General features: G+C 41.8%; 2 protein-coding genes across 5 annotated transcripts in view; both read left to right on the forward strand.

Moving 5' to 3' along the window:
- Positions 1–4,809, forward strand: part of CHST8 (carbohydrate sulfotransferase 8) — a 266,667-nt gene extending 261,858 nt beyond the window's left edge. For 3 of the 4 annotated variants that reach the window (XM_030581551.1, XM_030581552.1, XM_030581554.1), the window contains one exon: positions 2,742–4,809. In XM_030581551.1, coding sequence (XP_030437411.1) covers positions 2,742–3,893 — 1,152 coding nt within the window. In that variant the 3' untranslated portion in view covers positions 3,894–4,809. The remainder of the gene's footprint in view (positions 1–2,741) is intronic. The other variant, XM_030581553.1, reaches the window with a different exon arrangement.
- KCTD15 (potassium channel tetramerization domain containing 15) overlaps positions 1–20,639 on the forward strand; it is a 321,946-nt gene that overhangs the window by 205,248 nt on the left and 96,059 nt on the right. The window lies entirely within an intron of this gene.

Consider the following 20,639-nt stretch of genomic DNA (forward strand, 5'->3'; position numbering starts at 1 on the left):
TCCAGCCTCCCAGACCCATATTAAATCCACAACAATCAGAGGCAGTATGATGGTTAGATGATGTCTATCAGGGATGGTCTAGACACAGTATTTGGTCCTGCCATGAGTGCAGGGGACTGGACTCAATGACCTCTCAAGGTCCCTTCCAGTCCTAGAGTCTATGAATCTATGTAATCTATCTTTCCCCTTCTAAATTTAGGACCATTTTGACCTGTAGAAGCTGCTATTAGAGATCTCTGTACAAAGGCTTATTTGAAAATGGCAACAAGAGGTGGAACTTTCCACTGTGGGTCTAATAGTGCCTAACCTCCATTGACTTGCCAGCATTTTTGCCTACTGTCTTTGCTTTGCAACCACTTCACCATTTTTCACTCCAAATAGCCAGATCCAAAACTCATAAAGTCAATGGAAAGATTCCAATTGACTTCATTGGCCTTTGGATTGGGGCCATAACGAGAGCTATAACATTCTTTTTTTTTTATAAACATTCACTTTGAAACACACTCTGACTAATGAACAAACAAGTCAAAGTGGGGAAGTGTGGGATTCTCCTTCTTCCTGACATGCCTAGTGTGTGAAATCATTTAAAGGTGACATTATTTCAAACCTCCATTAATACCTATAATAAAAAGTAGTATTTTATGCTGAATAATGATTGCTTGCCAGAACTGTAACCTATCTGGGTCATCATTTTCAGGCTCACCTGGATAATCTATGTTGTGTTCCTCCTGTAATATGTATATGCAGCAAGATTTTGCGGAGTGCAAGGAATTGCAAAATTGCTGCAGAGTGAGAATGTGTATAAGATGCCATCTCCTAGAACATGTTCCAAGGCAGATGGCTCATTTTCTAGAGCTAGTAACTGGAAAATGATTTCTCCTAGGGTGATATTCACCCCCATGCAGGTAGCCTGTACTGGTCATTGCCCTACTTAAGCCTTCAAAACAAGGCTGATGTGGAACTTTAATGATGCAGCATCTCTTTACAGGAGCAAATTTCACCACTAGAGAGACAGACAGAAATTTAGTTTAAGTGTGCCAAAATGATAGGAAGGAACTTAATTTGCCTAGGCTGGGGACTAGAAGGGAATTAACCAGTGCAGCCTACTTAGAAAGACTAAGCAAGAGTGTAACAAGGGAGTCACGCACAGTCTGTGGTGTATGGAAGATGATTGAACCTACCAAGGACTCTGCATTCGTCCATTCTCCTCCCCAAACTCCCTATGTTTGCATTACAGCTCGGGCAGACAGACTTGTGTTACAGGGCTCAAGATGGTGTGGATGTTATGGCTGAGGCTCTGATGCCTAGGGGATCGATGGGCTAGCTTCAGAGCTCCAATGTCTACACTGCTATTTTGAACATGCTTTGCCTCACCATCGCTGTCTGTCAGTGGCATGCGCAGAAATTTAAATTTTACGGCTTTTGGAGGGGTGCAGTTCCATGCCCCCACAACAGCCCAGGGGCCAGAGGAGATTACTATCCCCGCCACAGCCCCAGGGTCAGAGGAGCTCATTCTCCCCACTGGAGCCCCGGGGCCAGAGTTCTGTGTTCCCAGAGATTATTGGCTGGCCTATGCCCCTGCTTCCCCTCCTCCCATGCACACACTGTGCTGTCTAGCTGGACTGGGAGATTCACCCCCAGCTGCAGTGTAGATATACGGCCTATTTCAGGGACCATCTCTCTCATCCCAAGGGCCTGTGTGTCCCCCATGCCCTATTCCCACATACCATTGTCCTCCACTCCCCTTCCCCCGTGGCAGGGACTCTGTGTGCGCCCACATATCTCTGTTCCTCCTCCCTGAGGCTCTGGTTTCCCCTTCCCCTCCCCTCCTCAGTCCCAGCTTTGCCCCTACCCCCAAACTCCCATTTAGCCCCAGGTCCCTGCCCCTCCTATCCCTCTGATACTTGTTGCTTCCCTCCTACCCTCATTCAGGACTCCTGCCCACACCTGCATCCCTGTTGTTCAGTGCTTACAGTGGTCTGAAAAAGTGTGGGAGTGGCAGCTTTGATGAGACAGTGCTTACCGTGTGCCCCTCAGAGACTCAGCTTGATTTTTAAATGGAGGGGCATGCAACCCCCTCAGTGCACATGCACACACACTGACTTTAAGCACTGCAGCTTCCCTGATAAACCCTCCCTGTGTTCTCATGCAACAAGTTAAGGTAGCAGCAAGGGGGCAGACAGATTGCTCTGCCTGCAGCACCTGAGGCCTGAGGGCCTGGATATTCCTGTGAATCAGGCTTTTCTGGTATTTCAAGTTGCACACAAAATCAATAGGCTTGTGCCCATGATACCTAGAACATTCCCTGGAATTTTGGAATTGCTATGCTGCATTCCAAAGTTATCACACAAGACAGAGAAACAGCAACACATTTAGTGTTAGTTCTTGCTTCATACAGCTAATTAATTCCTCCGCCTGCCCCTCCATTTCCAATGAGTACAAGAGTTATTCATGCTAATTCAGAGATGGATCCACACCAGAATCCTGGCTACAGATAGCCCCCAAACTATGGGAACATTCCATCTGCCAGCTCAGGCTCACCTCTAGCTTTGATGTCTATGTAAACACACCTACAACTGAAAGAGAAGAAAAGTCTAGTGCAGGAGCAGAGTCTCAGACACGTTGCAATACACATTTTATAATTTAGCTGAACTGAGAGTCAATGAATAGATCTGCCATTAAACTGTACACGTTATCAATAGTGATAAATACTATCTCATTTCTTGGGTCTTTTCTTCCAGCAGGACTGCACTTCTAGCAACAATCAGGATGTAAGAATAAGAAAAAATTCTGTAGAGGCATTAGCAATGGAAAACCAGAGAAGTTCATTATACCCACCTGTGAATGCACCTACTAAGCTTCAAAGTACAGACAGAAAACAAAATATAATGTTTGTGATGAAAGACTATCAAAAAAAAGATGCAGAAATTAATCCTATTGGGCTCCACAAACGGCGAAGGAGATTTGTAATTAAGAAGAGCCCTATACTGATTGCTATGAACAGTTCTTCTCTCAACCTGCCTATGCTTAAATCTGAGGACAGAAACAACAACAACTGGAAAAGTCTCTATCAGATCCAAAGAGAAAGAAAGAGAATAATGAGAGATACTTGTTCCAAATACAAGAGTAATAACAGAAGGATAATCACTCCTTATCACGTTTCCAGAATATTTGTAGAAGATAAATACAGAATTCTATACTGTGAAGTTCCAAAAGCTGGCTGTTCTAACTGGAAACGAGTGCTCATGGTTCTCAATGGGTTGGCTTCCTCCACAAAAGATATACAGCACAACACAGTGCATTATGGAAATTATTTAAAAAGGCTGGATGGGTTTGATCGCAAAGGGATTTATCACAGGCTCAACACTTACACCAAGATGCTTTTCATTCGCGAACCCTTTGAAAAGTTGGTATCCGCATTTCGGGACAAGTTTGAGCATCCGAACAATTACTACCACCCTGTTTTTGGAAAAGCTATTATTTCGAGATATCGTGTCAATGCCTCCAAAGAAGCATTAAGGACAGGTTCCGGAGTCAAATTTAAAGAGTTCATTCAATATCTTCTAGATGTACATAGGCCAGTGGGCATGGACATTCACTGGGATCACGTCAACAGGCTTTGCAGCCCATGTTTAATAGACTATGACTTTGTAGGGAAATTTGAAAGCATGGAAGAAGATGCAAATTTCTTCCTGCATTTAATTGGTGCTCCACAAAATTTAACTTTCCCTAGGTTTAAAGACAGACATTCCAATGAAGAACGAACCACCACTAAAATTACACAGAGCTATTTTGCACAGCTTTCCCCTGCTCAAAGACAACACAGTTATGATTTTTATTATATGGATTATTTGATGTTTAACTATTCAAAACCTTTTGAAGATTTGTATTAGAAAGTAAGAGACACTTCTATTTCATATCAGCTGAATTACATAATAGATACAGGCTTTGGTACACCAATACTCTAGAAGCACTCATTTTCTAAGAATAATCAGTGGATTCATGTGACAGTAAAAACTGATAGCTTTTCATGTACAAAATCTCATTTTAGAAAATTTACTATAAATAAAAAAAAATTGACTTTTACGTTTGGCCTGAAATATCAAAGCAAAATGGGAACTACAAAGTCCTTATTCCTCCATGTGGTATCACCTAGATGTTACCGTCTGTTTAGCAAAGGGTCAGTTAAAGAGCATTTCCACAGCAGCAAAAAATAAGTAAGAGCATAAATGTTTTACAATTAGTGACGTTTACAGCTGCTCAACTTCCTCCTTTAAATCATAATTTTTCTACCATTTCTCCATGTGATAATATACATCAAAGCTCTTAAATAAAGCACATGATTTTCCATTCTGGTGGTTATTTGTGTTTGCACTGGAGAGTGGCAAGAAGAGTGGCTGAAGAGGTGGGGAAAGCAGCTGAAATCCTGCGGTGGATCCAATAGTCTATTAAATTCCTAGCTGTTATGATGAGCTTTTCAAAATACCACAAGATAAAGAAAAAAGTGCTGTTTCATTAACAGCTTTACAGTTCCTTGCAATCCGCAATGCAGGCAACCATACACCAGGAAGGCCTTATAAATTTGAAGCTGGACACAGAGTTCTAATTACTCTCTGTGATTACCAAATTAATTACAATAAGAGAAAATGTATTACAATTACAGTACAATGTTCAAACATGTTCTAGTGAAAACATTAATACTTAATGACCATGTGAGTGCAGTGTTAAAGCAGATGTTGCAATTCATAGAGTGAGGATGTATTGTCTCCCTTCCATATTCCCCTTATGCCACATTGATCTTCAAGAAGATAAAATGCAAGAGAACATTTATATCTTTATGCATGTTATTAAGATTATTTTAATCCTTTGCATTAACAGCTCTTTAATTTAATCTGTATAGTCACAAGGAATATCAAATGTTTCCTTAAAGTGGCAAATAAATATAAATTCAACTTTCTGCCCATCAGGGTACTTTTTATCACTACAAACAATCAGGATTTATTTTGGTTAAAATCAGATTTCAGTTCACAGCAACAAGCAGAGCATATTTGTTTGTGGTTTCATTTTGTTCATCGTTTTCTATATTTAACAGTAGTTTTGCTATGTTTTCTCTCAAGTAGAAACTTCCATGAGGTTCAAATGTTGGAGAGTTACAACAGCAGCAGAACATCCATGTCAACTTTATATAAACTACTGCTGTGTATGTGTGGCCAATTAACCAGCTGTACTGGTTTTGAGGTCAACGCTATTTTCAGTTAGGTGAGCACATTTGAATCAGTTTCAATTAGTCAATCCAAAAATTGTAAGCCTCAGTTACAACTCAGGCTCTAGGTTCTGTACAAACATTGGATAATGCAGACCTCAAGAAGAGCTCTGTGTAAACTCGAAAGCTTGAGTCTCTCACCAGCAGAAGTTGGTCAAATCAAAGGATCACCTCATCCACTGTCTCTCTCTAAGAAACCTAGTATAAGACATTCTTTGCTCCAAAGAGCTAACAATTTTAGGACTCAATCCTTCAAATATTTACATACATGCATATTTTTACACACTACAACTATTTCCATTAGAGTCCCACTAAAATCATCGTATTTTAACTCTATCTTAATTTTTTTTAACAAAAGGACAAATATGAATATAATATTTTATATAACACATGATTTCTAAAATGTCTACCATTAAAACCAGAATATACTTTAAAGAAGTTCCTTGAATGTTTTTCACTCAGAAGTAGTTTTACAAGTATGTGTGTGTTTAGCATCCTATTGACAGAGCCTTGCAAATCTGCGCATACCCTTTTTATATCTGCGGACCACAGACTGGATGCAGAAACAAATTTTGTATACACACATTGAATACCCTATTGAAATCCATGGGAAAATCAGGATTGAAGATCAGGTTTTTAAAAGTTAAATACATTCTTAAGTGTTTTGCTGGATCTAGGCTAACTTGTTCAGTACATTGCAGGACTGAGCACAGATAGAGGTGTTTTATGCAGTGGAGCCTACAAAAGTCTATGCATGTAAATTCCCAAATTTATAATAAGAGATACTGCAAGTTTCGGTCTAGGCAATAGTAATTTAGGCAACAATGTAGCTGAAAATGTCGTTCTTCATTATTAGTCCATGCAAAAAAAAAAAAAAGGTGTCTCTCTAATCAACATGCTCAGGTTTGGCTATAGCTAGAGGAAATCTGGAGAAGTCACTAAGAAACACAAAGAGGATGTGATAAGGTCTGAGCTCATTTTCTTTAAATGGATGTACTTTACTCATTTTGGGTTTGACCCTGCAAGCTGCCAAAAGGATCACAAAAAACCAGAGCACTCGTGTGATTGCTGCCCCTCCAGATACACTTCTGCATAGTGCTGAACCCTACCCACTTACCTAGGTGGGAGCACATTCACATTGAGAAGCATTGGGCTTGTAGCTTCATTCAACACAGTTATACCACGATAGCTTATTCCACTTCCCATATGGGGATATGTTGTATTGTTATAAGGGTCTTATAACTGCATCCAGATGGGGCCGGGGGTTGCTGTACCGACTTTACTATACTAGTATAGCTAGATTGGTGCAATTTTGGGGTGTAGACAAGACATGAGAGAATAGAGATTTGGGCAGTCTTACCTTAGAACAACACTTGGTAAAACTTTCTCTGGCCTCAAGGGAAGGCAGCATTTGCTGCTGTGCTAATCTGGGTCATGCAAAGGGACCTGCAAGAACTGCTATTTATATACCAGTAGAATTGGTCAAAAAATTAAAATCTATTTTATGAAAAACTTCTAAATTTTGAAGTTGGTTATATTTTAAAGGTGGACCCATTTATCACGTAAAAAGTTATACCTTTTACTAGTATCCCCTTCCACCCATTCCCTTTCCCGTCCCCCACGCCCTCCAAAAAAAACATTAACCATTTCAATAAAAGGGGGTGGGGTTGTGAAAAATGTTGTTGAAAAACAAGAGGCCATTCAAGGAAAAATTCTTCATTCAAAAAAAAAAATTACCTGCTGTACACAGCACCAACTGATATAATTAATATGATATTTCAAGAATAGTGTCTTCCCTTAGTGTAGAATCTGCTATATATTAGATGGCTGGTTTGTTTTAATATAGGTTTGTTAGCTGTGGGTGGTTTGTTGGTTGGGGCCTCTTACTTCTAACTGACCATAAAAAGTGTAGTGGAAGAGGGTTTTAATAGGCAAGGAAATATACATACACATATACATACCAAGAAAAGAGGGGAGGGGGAACTATATGAAGAAATGGAGAAAGCTGATTGGCCAAAGCCAATAAGGGGTGGAACCAGGGAAATATAAAACTGATCAGCCAGTTCTAGCTCTCACCTCAGTTAAAGAGACCAATGAATTTGACCCAGATCAGAAGCTCAGTCTGAGGTAAGAGTATATTTGGTCGACATTTTTGACCAAAATAAATGTACCTGCTGGAAAATGTGGTTTCACGTAAATTAAAGTGTTTCATGAGAACATCAATTTTAACTATTGTTTATTTTCCAGTTGGGTGATTTGAAATGAAAAATTCCACTTTGACATGTCAAAATCTTCTTATGAAAAAATGTTAAAGTTTTCATTTCTGACATTTCCAATTCAAACTTTCAGAATTTTTCATTTTGAAAAAATATTTCCAATATTGCAGCTTTTTCTCTTGACTGGGAATGAAAAGTAATTTTGAAGTGTCAAAATTTCCGTCAAAAGAAAATCCCATTTTTTTCAATGTCTCTAATTAGGAATTCAGACAAGCTGAAGATCTAGTGCTACTTATATTGCCACTTAAAGGTTTTTGCCAGATGGTTTCTTGCCCTTAAAAGGTGCATTTTATAAAGCTGCATTCTCAAAGTTTGGTAGTAAAACCTGTAATTTAGTAGCCCTTGACAATCCTTCTGTACTATTTAGTGGGTAATTTACCAGCAATGTATATAAATTAAGCATTTCTGAAATATTTTAAGATGTGCTGAATCTCAAACTCACTATAAAATGTATAAGACAAATTCTGTTCCCTTGGAAAAGTGCGTGTTTGAGAAACAATATAATGAAACGATGTAATGTACTACTTTGGTTTTGCTTAATCAAAAATGCATGCTTAATAAAGTTGGCCCCATGGCTCACTGTAATTTATAAAAATGTAGAAATATTGTAATCTAGCAATATAAACAAAGTTACAAACAAGAGAAATGGTGCGGGAGGGAGCTTGCTTATCTTTTTAAATGCCTATGGTCTTTTATAATTTGCATCATTTCTAGGCTCCTAGCAAACTCTGTTCTCCTATATGTCTGTACAGTGCATACCAGTTTTGAGACATTACTATTTATCATCAGCAATGTGCTCAGCCCAACACAATATGCAAAAAGTAAAGACAGTCCCTTCCTGTCCTAAAGAGCTTACTATCTAAAGATAGGAAATCCACATGAGGAGATAACTTTCTTTTCGTCATTTTGTTTAGTTCCTCCCATTTTGATGCAAGTCATTTTTCAAAGGTCCGATGGAGGTTTTTAGGAGGGATCTGAATGAAGAGAGGTAACAAAAGCTACATTTAGATCCCCCCCCCCCCAGACACCTTCATGTTTTCTTCAAAATAAAAATGAGTAAAAATGACAATAACAACGTTGAAGAGTGTCTATTGAAGTAAAAGTATTAAAAGTCTTCACTTTTAAGGCTTCTTCTTTGTTGATACTCCAATCCGGGGGTCAGCAACCTTTCAGCAGTGGTGTGCCGAGTCTTCATTTATTCACTCTAATTTAAGGTTTCGTGTGCCAGTAATACATTTTAACTTTTTCAGATGGTCTCTTTCTATAAGTCTATAATATAGAACTAAACTATTGTTCTATGTAAAGTAAATACAGTTTTTAAAATGTTTAAGAAGCTTCATTTAAAATTAAATTAAAATGCAGAGCCCCCAGTGCGGTGGCCAGGACCCGGGCAGCGTGAGTGCCACTGAAAATCAGCTCGTGTGCCACCTTTGGCACGCGTGCCATAGATTGCCTACCCCTGCTCCAGTCATACCTAACTAGTCAAGACAGACCTATAGTGTTTAATGCACGGCTTTTCATGTTTTCAATATCTATTCCCACGTATAGCTATGTACACACACAGCACACCTGCATCCAACGCTGGAATCTCTTCTGCTAGTTTTACACTGATGTAACTAACTTTAATGGAGTTAGTGATTTGCAAATGAGTATACACATTGTTGACTCTATATGTGAAGCTATGGATATTTATAATAGATGTATGCATGTATGGTACGCATAAAAAAGCCTGTACAAAGGACTGCCTCCACCATGTGTACACTATAAATAGAGATCAATATTCAATATCAGCATTCACAGATGCTCCAGAAAAAAGTCTTCCTTTCATTAACTTTATTAATTACCGTTGGGAGAATACTTAAGTCAGCTGTACAATAATTTGAGTGTTTTTTCTTGGTTATTCATTCATATTTATTGTGTAGCGATAGCTCAAGGCATGCCCTTACTTGCCATGTTATCCTAAGGCATTATGCCAAATCTTACAGGCTTTTTTTTTTTTGTTACTATCATTATTCTTTTATGCAATTTGCTTGGAGTAATTTTTTCCTTCCCCCCAAAACCAACCAATTGCATAGGTATCTGGACAGAATTGCATAGGTATCTGGACCACATGGAAAAGAGGTATAACTAAATAAAGAAATAACACAAATCCTAACCTGGCCTCTACACTTTATATTCCACCAATATCAAAGCAGCAGGTGCTGCTCTAGGCACCAGCAAATCAAGCATCCCTGCTTGGGGCAGCCCATTTGCAGGAGTGGCAGGGATCTAGCATGGGAGCTGAGAACCAACAGGGGGTTCTGGGAGCTGTAGTTCCTTGGTTAGCTCCCTGCCTGTAGAGCCTGCCCTGGAGCAGAGAAAGAACTACATTTCCCAGCATTCCATTGGCCACTACCAACTGGAAAGGAAGGAGGGGGACCTCATGCGGCAGCATGCTGTGAACGGTAGGGATACCATATTTTAACGTTCAGAAAACAGGACACTCCACGGGAAGGGAAGCCCCACCCTGCGACCATCCACTCCCTCCGCCTGCCCCCCCAGAAACCCCAAATCATCCAACCCCCCCGCTCCCTGTCCGCTAATAACCCCTTTCCCGGACCCCTGCCCCTAACTGCCCCCCAGGACCCCACCCCGTATCTAAGCGCTGCTGCTCCTTGTCCCCTGATTGCCCCCTCCCAGGACCCCTGCCCCTAACTGTCCCTTGGGACCCCAGCCCATATCTAAGCCTCCCTTCTCCTTGTCCCCAACTGCCCCCTCCTGAGACCCCCCCAACTTCCCCCCCAGGACCTCACCCCCTACCTGTCCCCTGACAAACCTCTGGGACTCCCATGCCTATCCAACCGCCGCCTGTCCCCTGACTGCCCTCCCCGAACCCGACCCATCTAACCCCCTTCTCCCTGCCCCTGACTGCCCTCCCCGAACCCAACCCATCTAACCCCCTTCTCCCTGCCCCTGACTGCCCTCCCCGAACCCGACCCATCTAACCCCCTTCTCCCTGTCCCTTGACTGCCCCCCCCCCCGGAACTCCCTAGCCCTTCTCCAACCCCCCAACCCCTTACCGTGCCACTCAGACCAGCATGTCTGGCTCCATGCAGCGCCAGACACACAGCTGCATACATGCTGCCATGCTCCGCCCCACCCACCCAGCACCTGCCTTCCAGATTTGAACACCTCAAAATTCAGGAGTGCTCAAGTTCAGTTTGGGCAGCTGTTACTTCATTTCTCCCAAATCAAATATACTGATCCACTGTAACTTGCTGTAGAAAAAGTAGGATAAAGTTGAGCAAGAAATGCTTCCCAGTGATTATTAGGACTGGAATTGCTATTTTCAACAGCCATTGCCTTTTTTGTTTGTTTGTTTGTTTGTTTGTTTGTTTAAAAGGAAAACAGTGATATTGCATTGGCAAATTCCCCATAGAAAGAAAGTGGAACAAAAGAATAATAAAAGCACCTCAACTTTTCCTCATTTATGGAGGACAGTCTTATAATATGCATCCAGATATCCTCCAATCACACAAGCTGCAAATTGTTCCACTTTAGTGCAGCTCTGTAACCATATGGGAACCAATCCTGTCTGTGTTTTGTCCACATCCAAAATTCCTGCTGAATGACCCGCCCTGGGAACGAGTTATCAGTGACCCAGGGCTGCGGTGGAAGGAGGGTGCAGGTGGTGGAGGTGGGGAGAGCGCAAGGCTGGGGCGGCAGGGGGGAGGGCACTGGTGGGGAGGAAGGGGGAAGCCCAGCACTGAGGCAGCAGGGGATGTGGGGGGGGGGAACCCAGGGCTGGGGCAGCAGGGGGGTGCGGGGGAGAGCCCAGGGCTGGGACGAGGGACAACCAAAAATTTTTTTGCTTGGGGCGGCAAAAAACCTAGAGCCGGCCCTGCAAAGCAGTAACATTTGCAGGCAGCCACAGTAGTTTATTTCCACAGCACAGTGTGGGAGACAAGTAATGGCACAGTTTGTTCATGTTCATATTGCATTAAGAAATTATTTTTGTGTTGATGATGGTATTTGTGACGATTTCAAAGCTGTGGCCTGCACACACGTGAACAAGGGCTCAATAAGTGTCTCATGCTGCATATGGCAAGATGCATACAATTCATTTTCTTCCCTAAGGGAGAGCTATAGGTGAAGAAGGTCCCTTAACTCTTATCCATTAGGTTAAAGCAACTGAGCCTAGCAGGCAGACCTGTAAAAAAATATTTCTGTATCTTGAACAAAGTCCAAGGCTGTACTTTAAGGAGGATGTATCGAAACTCAAGCATAAGAAACAATCAAAATTTGCTCATATTGGCTCCCACAAGTATGGGGGAGGAGATCTGGTCTAATGTTTAGAATGGACACTCAAACCAGGCCTATTCCTAGCTCTGTCTGCTGAGTGACCTCCAGTAAATCATGTTATGCCAAAGTTTTCCAGAATGGCCACAGTTTCTGGGTGCCTCTGTTTTTGAGTTTCCAGCCTGAGACATATTGGGCCCAAATTTCAGAAGTGCCAAGCACGCACATCTCCCACTGATCTGGCCTGGACCTCATGGATTCCATCTTTAAGACCAGCAGCAGTTTGACCTCCATGCTTGAGTTTATCCCCTGAAGTGACCCCAAGGGCAGCTTAATTTGCCAAGCTCTTTCAAGGATTTTAAAAGGAGAAACTAGGTCAGTGCCAAGTGTTATAGAAGGCAACAACATTGATAGGGAAGACTGTCACAGTCATATTTGAAGCTGACAGTCCATCTGGATAATCAGTGCAGTGAAGAAATATTCTCTTCTCAAAATCAAGTTTAAGCACATCAGCTGCCTCATAAATGCATAAATTGCACCTGCTGCTGTTGGAGCCAATGTGATGGGAGCAGTTCTTCAGAAATGTTTTGTGAATTGGCTATAAGAACACCAGCTAATTAGTTAAAAAAAATCTTTTGAAGCCCAGTGTGTGCATACAGCTGCTACTGGAAAATTAACACAGATGATAACTATATATGCAGCCAATACCTCCTGCGTAGCCTGATCTTTGACAACATTACCCAAGACTTTATATTACAGTGATGTGTTTAATTAATTTTATCCAGTGGAACAGACAAATAACCTCTTCCTTACGCATCTGCCACCCATTTCCATTTGTGCTATTGACTCTCTTCTTGAGCACTTAATTGAACAAATTTGTCCCTAATGTAATTCCATTAAATTCATACCACATAAAAGCAACCCATCTTTGATGTTTAGGTTCCTCTCTGTTCTGATTCTACCAGTGCAGGAGTCCTGGACTAATTTCCATACTCAGCTACATAGGATTCCCTTTCACAAGTGATCAGTGATATTTTCTGTTGATATCCCAATTGTGCAAGGACTTAAAGTGAGAGTGTCAAGATATGAAATTAGAGTTGAGCCTGAGCAGACAAGTTCTGATCCACAGCCAAATTTTTCCAGAGTTTATGGGTGCTCTGATCTGGGATTTGTCCATACCCATCCCTACTTGGGGCATGAAGATTCTGTTTTTTCTTCCCTCCCATACACACCTAAACATATGCAATGGCAGAGGGAGTTAAGATTAATTTCTAGTAGCTGAAGCATCAGCATATGAAGCAGCAACACAAGACTACACTGTCATGGCCTGCACCAATCCATGCCGCACTAATGGAGTCTGCTTCTTAGCAAACAAATGAATTGCCCAGGCTACTGTTCACCTTCCGATTTATGAATTTAATATATGATAAAAAAAATGTTGCCATTGTTTTAAGTGTGCACTCAAGGACATTTAGTCAATGTAACCTATCCAGCTACCATGATGTAGCCACACACAGAACTCCCGTGAATATCAGCATACTGACACATACAAATCAAATACTGATGAAGACCATGAAGGGTGCCTTTGTAGATGGCTTGTGTGATGATAATGGTCAGAACAAATTTTAGGCTTAATTCTGCAGTCTTTGAGTAACTCTTACCAAAGAGTATCACTGCAGTCAATCACAAATGAATGTTTTATTTAGCCTTTAGGGCATGGTACTAGGCATCAGACCTCCTAGGCTCCACTGAATCGCTATGGGACCTTGGACACAATGTTCTTGAGTCCCCCATCTGCAGCATGGGGAGAATACGTCCATCCTTCATAGAGCTATGGTAAGGCTTAAATAGTGTTTTTGAAGTGGTTTGCATTTCAACAGCGCCTTTCATCTGTTGATCTCAAAGTATTATTCATCCCCAGTAATACATAAGGACAGATAAAAGGGGTTTTGCTTTTATTAAAACTTTTTTTTCAGTGAGATCTTACTTTTCTCTTTTAGAAAAAGGACACAGAGCAATGCCAAACACACCACTGTTAGTCACCATGACCTCACCAGTCTTTGAGCAATGGAAAGAAGACATGGAGGAGCAAGAGGCATGATATTTATATAGCCTGGTGCTAGATGTCTACATTGAAATTCATACAGACAAATCCTGCCAAAATGACAGTGCACTCAAGGTGATATTCTCTCTATAAATCATGCACACAGTGACCATTTCAAGTAGGGTGGAAAATTTTGCAGACATAATATAAGCTGTATTATGAATTTGACAGTTTATCCATATTTGTCTCTGCAACAAAGCAGGGCTTTTTTAATTATCTGAAATACGTCTGAGATCATTAGCTCATCCCATAGAAAACTGAATGCCAGGTGTATATTGTACTCCACGGGAGCATGGAGCAACAGATGTTAGTCAAAAAAGTGTTTTATCTTTGGAGTTCTTTCAAAATAAGTTTATAACCAACTAACACTAACACTATCCCGATCACTAATCTTTTTAAAAATCAACACTCAGGAATCAATAGAAAAGCTTGGCCAAATCTGGGAAAGTACACAGATCAGGAAGAACCATGAACCAACGGGAGCAGAAAGTGAATTGATTTTAACAGAGCTATAAGTATACAGGATAATATGCATCATCCTGAGACTCTGTGGATTTGATTACAAAGGGAGAAAAACTGCTCTGTGGATAACTCTAAGTGAAATTTAGAATCTAATTAGGAACACAATTATTGCACATTTAAATTTTAGCATGACTACTACAGATAACAAATTTAGATAAATAGATTGATGACACCTTGCTATATATCTTCTTTTCATCAAAAGAGACACAGCCATCACCCAGTTGGCCTGGATATGAAAAGAAATAAGTACCTGGATGAAATGCAATTGGATCAATCTTACTTATCCTCTGTAAGACAGAGGTGAACTTGGTAGGAAGTACAAAGTACTCAGATGAACTGGCAGAGACCATAAATATTTCTGTTGAGAGTTTGTGTCCAGTTGCTAGTGGTTTGCAGTTTGTTTAACCTATCTCAGGAACCCAGTAGTAATTGTGGCCAAAAATGCACTCTTCCATCTTTGATCATTAAGAAAACTTAAAGGAAGAAAAATTCAATGTCACCAAACAGTTGTACAAACAGAAATGACAATTAACTAATTTTTTTCTAAACAGATTCAGTTAAATTTGTGCAACTCCCTTGACTGGACATTCAAATTCAGTCTAAGAGTGTCTTGTATTGATTTAGCTTACTTCAGTAACAAGCTGATTAAAAAACTAAATTGGTGCCATTTAGTGCAACTAAAGAGATCCCCTCAGTCACCCATGCTGCATTTTCAGAGCCATCTTCTACAGGGTTGTTTTGCACACAAAGTGATGCCAGGAAATATTTGTTTTCTACCCAATGACTCAACATATGATGCGTACCACTGTAGTGCATATTTTTCCTTTCACTAGGAACTCTTTTTCCCTGGCATAGACCCCTCTAAACTAGAAAAATACCCTGTTAGCAAACTCATTTATCCACGTTTGTCTCTGCAAAAAGACTGTTTAACACCATTACAGATGTTAGTTGGTCATGGTCAACCCTAGGACCCTACATCAAGGTTTAAATTAAAAGGTTACCAGTGCACTGTTTAATGCTCTTTGAAGCAGCTCTGTGAGATGTTCTCCAGTAGTTTACTAATGCCCCTTGAGCCATGCTTTATCCTTTAATCACCAAGAGGTTTGCTGACAGTTTTAAGATCAAGAAGCAGATCAGCAAGTTCAAAGTGCAATACATGATTTGCCCCAGCCATGGACTCAGGGCCGGTACAACCATTTAGGCAGACTAGGCGGTTGCCTAGGGCGCCGAGATTTGAGGGCGCCAAAAAGCGCCCTCAAATTTTTTTTTAAATGGTTGAGCAGCCATTGCTGCTGGGACAGAGAGGGAGTCTGAGCTGCCACAGTCATGCCTGCACGACCGCCCGCAGGCACCACTTATCACTGTTTGGAATGTTCAGTGTCCCCCTTAGAAATGCTAACAAGCTTATTCAGCAAAGTTTTGATGTACTTGATGTATTTGATGCTATTAAATCGTCAATTAGGCATCAACAAGATAATTTAAGAGTAAATATCTTTTTGTTTCAAGTACCACTGAACACTAATCTGTCCATTGTCCTCTCCCTCCTGTGTTACTGCTTGAAGCAGAATCCTGGGTAACAGTAATGGGGATGCTGGATAAACCTTTTAAAATATTTCCCCTTTATAATGCCACATTTTTAATACAATTTTAAAATTAGATCCCATAATTTCAAGGCATCGATTTCCCATTTAGACAATTAAATTGCAATTGTCGGCATGAACATCATTTTAAAGCTGGGTTTTGAAAATCTAATTTAACTTCAAAAATTAATGACCAAAAGATGGGCACGTGAAGTAAGGTAAAAGTAATTAACCGAGGGTCTAGCATTCACTCCCAACACCGCAAAAGAGCTGAGGGATTTCCAAAAGCAGGAAACTTGTCTTTTTGATTACAGAATTATTTTGCTTCTGGATCCATTAAAATCATAACCCCATTTTTTGGAGGAGGGGATGTGGGGAAGAAACTCTTTTCTCTACTATAGGCAGCTGAAAAGAAAAGTTAACTGGCTTTGCACAGAACTGAAACCTAAAGGTCTCTCCTCCCTCCTTCTCTACTCTGACCCCTCTGGGCTATTCCAAGTTAATTGTCATCTAATTGCCCAGCAAAGAAAGAGATAGTGGCAGCAATTAGGCATAGCCCCCACCAGTTCAGGAGTCATTAACACAGCACAAAGATAAGCTGCATGCTTTCTGTGCACCCAGGCCTAATGAGGGACTGGGGCAAGAGGAGCAGGGCTGAGCCCCTAGGGAGTGAGCCGCAGAGAGCCAGTGCCCAGGAGGCTGAGAGGGCAAGGGGCTGCAGGGGCGTCCCCACTGCTATTTAAAATGCAGATCCCACAGCGGTACCTCTCCATGGGACAGAGCCGGTTCCTCACAGAAGCTTCTGTCCAACAGCTCTTCCTTCTGCAGCTGCTCTTTGTGCTCCAGCTCCATCCATGGCAGCTGAACCCCCTGTCCTGACTGCAGCCAACCCCTCATCCCCTGCCCTGCCTCCAGTCAGCCCCACACCCCTTGCCCTGCCCACAGCCAGCCTCACACCCCCTGTCCTGTCCCTAGCCAGCCCCACACCCCTGTATCCTGCCAGCCCCTCACCCCCTGCCCGCAGCCAGCCCCGCACCCCCTTCCCTGCCTCAACCAGCCCCGCACCCCCTGCCCTGCCCGCAGCCAGCCCCTGCTGCACCCCCTGCCCTGCCCACAGCCAGCCCCACACCTCCTGCCCTGCCCACAGCCAGCCCCACACCTCCTGTCTCCAGCCACCCCACACCCCCTGCCCTGCCCACAGCCAGCCCCTCCCTCCCTGCCCTGCATGCAGCCAGCCCCTGCTGCACTCCTTGCCCTGTCCATAGCCAGCCCCATACCACCTGTCTCCATCCAGCCCCTGCTGCAGCCCCTGCCCTGCCCTGCACGAAGCCAGTCCCACACACCCTGTCTCCAGCCAACCCCACACCCCATCTCCAACCAGCTTCGCATTCCCTGCCCTGCCCAGAGCCAGCCAGCCCCACACCCTGTCAGGTTATTCAATTATTTTCATTAAATATGTAGGCTAAATAATGAAATTAATAAATTTTCAAGCCAAATATGTATTAATTCTAATGAACAATGCCACATTATGCAGTATTCATTTTTGAAAGTTTATAATAAGCAATGCTCTGGGGGGAGTGGTGGGGGCAGAGGGCGCAAGGTGGAAGTTTCGCCTAGGGCACAAAATATCCTTGCACCGGCCCTGCATGGACTGAGTTTTTCACTCTAGCCTTTAGTGAAGAAAGAGTGTATGCTGACTAACAGGAAGATATTTCTCAACTGAGGAATATTGCCACGGGATGGGGTGCAAGCAGCATTGCTAAAGTAATTTGAAAAAAGACAGGCCAAGCAACAGAGAACATGCTACAAGGCAGTTCAGCAAGACGCTGCCAAGCCTGCACTCCCCAGAAGCCCTGGTGTTGAGGATACAAGGAGAGGACCACCACCAGATAGATACAGGATGCAATGCTAGTGCAGTGTACACTGGTCACAGTTCAGTGCCGCATGGTTTGGGGCATGAGCAGCTGCCTGACTGCTGTGAGATATATCAAATCTCCCATTTTATTCTAAGCCCTTACTGGAACACAGCACAGGTTCTTCCCTTCCTCTTGTTTGAGGGAACACATCCAGCTCTGTTCTAACACACATTCCCCACTGTCACCCCATCCCCACTCTGCAGGGCTGAACTTTCCCAGATGCAGCTGACATGGTAATGCAGTTTGGCATAAGAGCTATACATTCAGCCTTGAGAATCCAATTGACTTCATACACATTGGTTGATTCTGGTCTAGGGAACAATCCTGGATTTATAAGGAGATGGGCAAGATGAATGAATTGCCTTTTCCTAGCTTGATTTTTCAAAAGATATTGAGCACTTGCAGCTCCCATTGACTCCAAAACACTTTGTGGGTGCTCAGCAGTTCTGAATATAAGGCCATTACCCTCATGTCTGATTCTGGTTTTACACTAAGCAATCTCTCCGTCCCAAGACTGGCAATGAATTGGATTTGTTTGTCTTCACTTCAGCATGTCAGAACCCATTGATCCTACTGAAAGACCCAAAAAAGGATGGGTTAAATATCTTACCATGTTTTGCAAAAATACACTGTCCACTTGGGCTATATGCTTGCATATTGAGGGTCGGATTCTCTCAGATATAGCATGCCGTGCATCTAGTCTAATGCTGATGTATCATTGGAAAACAGATGAGCAGCTGCAGGTGTTACAGATCTGAAAGTGGTATATGACTCCACATTTCTTCCAGAATAAATTTAAAGTCTTCAAAGATATTCTGCACCACAAAATCAAGTTCAAACTCAACTATATACATCTGTACTCTAGTTCTGCTTTTTTCACTGACTGGTCAGTAGTTGAGGCATATATTTGCTTCCAAAGATACAAGAAATTCCAACTTCCAGCAGAAACAATCCAGGTTGACCTAAAGTTAAATCAATCATTCCATGCTGCTAATTGTATATTAAAAAATGTTTACCTGCTCAATTTTTTTTTCCAATTTATCACTATATTCCGGATATGTTGATTATCTAACCCTTATTAATGTGTGACAAATGATGTTGGTCTTGTAATTGGGTTTCGAGAGTCACCCCTTTTTATAGGAATGAGTCTATGGCACTTTTTAAATGCATGATCAGAAGGAAGACAGTTTAACCACAGGTAGAATCTTAATTTTTAAGAAATGATAATACAAGTTTTGGTTCCAGTTATGTCATGTGTTCTTTGTTTCCAATTCAATATTTCCATTGTGGGAAAACAGTTTATAACTATCCACACTGGGATTAAAGTAGTGATCATGCAGCTCATTGTACCATGAGGATCTGGAAGTATTTGATTTTTCCAATATTAAACTAGCCAAACCAAATCCTGACTCTTTCACCATGAGTTATGTAGATTTCAGTACTAATGGATGTTGGTATATTCTAACGATGAAATATTTTTAAATGAACATATTGATTGGGACATTCAAAAGACAGATGAGGGATTTTTGCACCCAACTCTCATTGAATTTCAATCAGAGTTAGGTTCCTAAATCCCTTTGGTTCCTATGAAAATACAAACCATAGGCTCCAAAGTCTTCAGGATACCTTATCATTGGCTTGTCTATGAAGAGCTCTTAATTGAACACAACACTAACGGGAAGTGACTGAGCCATTCCTTACCACTGGCTACACAGAATGTTGAGGCCTTTTGGGGGTTAATCAAGCATGTTACATTTGCAATCTTCTAAATCATGCAAATCTAGAAGGCTATGGAGGCCAGTTCTGTGGAAGGCTAACCTATATCGTAGAACAAAAACTTACAAAAACTCCTGTTCCTAGAAAAGAAGTGAAATGGGCAGGGTAGGACAGATTGAGGGTATGTCCGTGTCAAATTGTGAATGCCATTTTGATTCTCACCTTAATAGTAACCCTCATCCCCTTTTGCACCATAGCCTCCACATTTGTTTAGTACATCCAGGGTGTGTGTTGAAAACCAATCTAATCTTGATAAGTTAGACACTCCTAGACACTGTCTACTCCCACCAGTGTTCAATCAGTCTGGAACAAGCCTGTTTCCAAGTTAGGAATTCACTGGGCTAGGGAAAGTCACACCCTCCAGCCAGGGAAACAGGCATCCAACATTAGAGAGGCTATTTCTACTTCAGAGTAGGGAATAGGCGCCTCAGCTGTGGACTGCTTGAAGTTCATGCTGCTTCCCTAGGACACCAGTGGTAGATAGTCACTTTGTGCACTTCAGGGCATTTATTTTTTGACTAACAAAGCTTGGCACAAGCAGACTGGCCAGAGATGACTCTGCAACAACAACTTAAAGAAGAATTACAAAGGATGCAATGAAAACCAGTTGACTCTTGCCTTTTACTCTATCCCATGCTACAGGAATGAGAGAGCTTATGATGAAAGACTATAAATTTAGCACAAAAAAGGGAATACTACTGTGCACATTGTTTGGTCAGCTGTGTGATTCACTGCCACTGCAGCCAGACACTCACTTAAAAAAAAAATAAAGGTCTGAATAATTTTCCAGCAGTAGGCACTTGTAGCTAGGCCAGCTAAGATAATGAGAAGGGAAATCAAAGCTCCTGCCTCAAGACATAAAATGATTGCTTGTGTGGGGAATAGGAAGGAACTCCGCCCCAACACATACACACACATACACAC

Source organism: Gopherus evgoodei, chromosome 12 (assembly GCF_007399415.2).
Source record: "Gopherus evgoodei ecotype Sinaloan lineage chromosome 12, rGopEvg1_v1.p, whole genome shotgun sequence".
NCBI classification, from domain to species: Eukaryota; Metazoa; Chordata; order Testudines; family Testudinidae; genus Gopherus; species Gopherus evgoodei.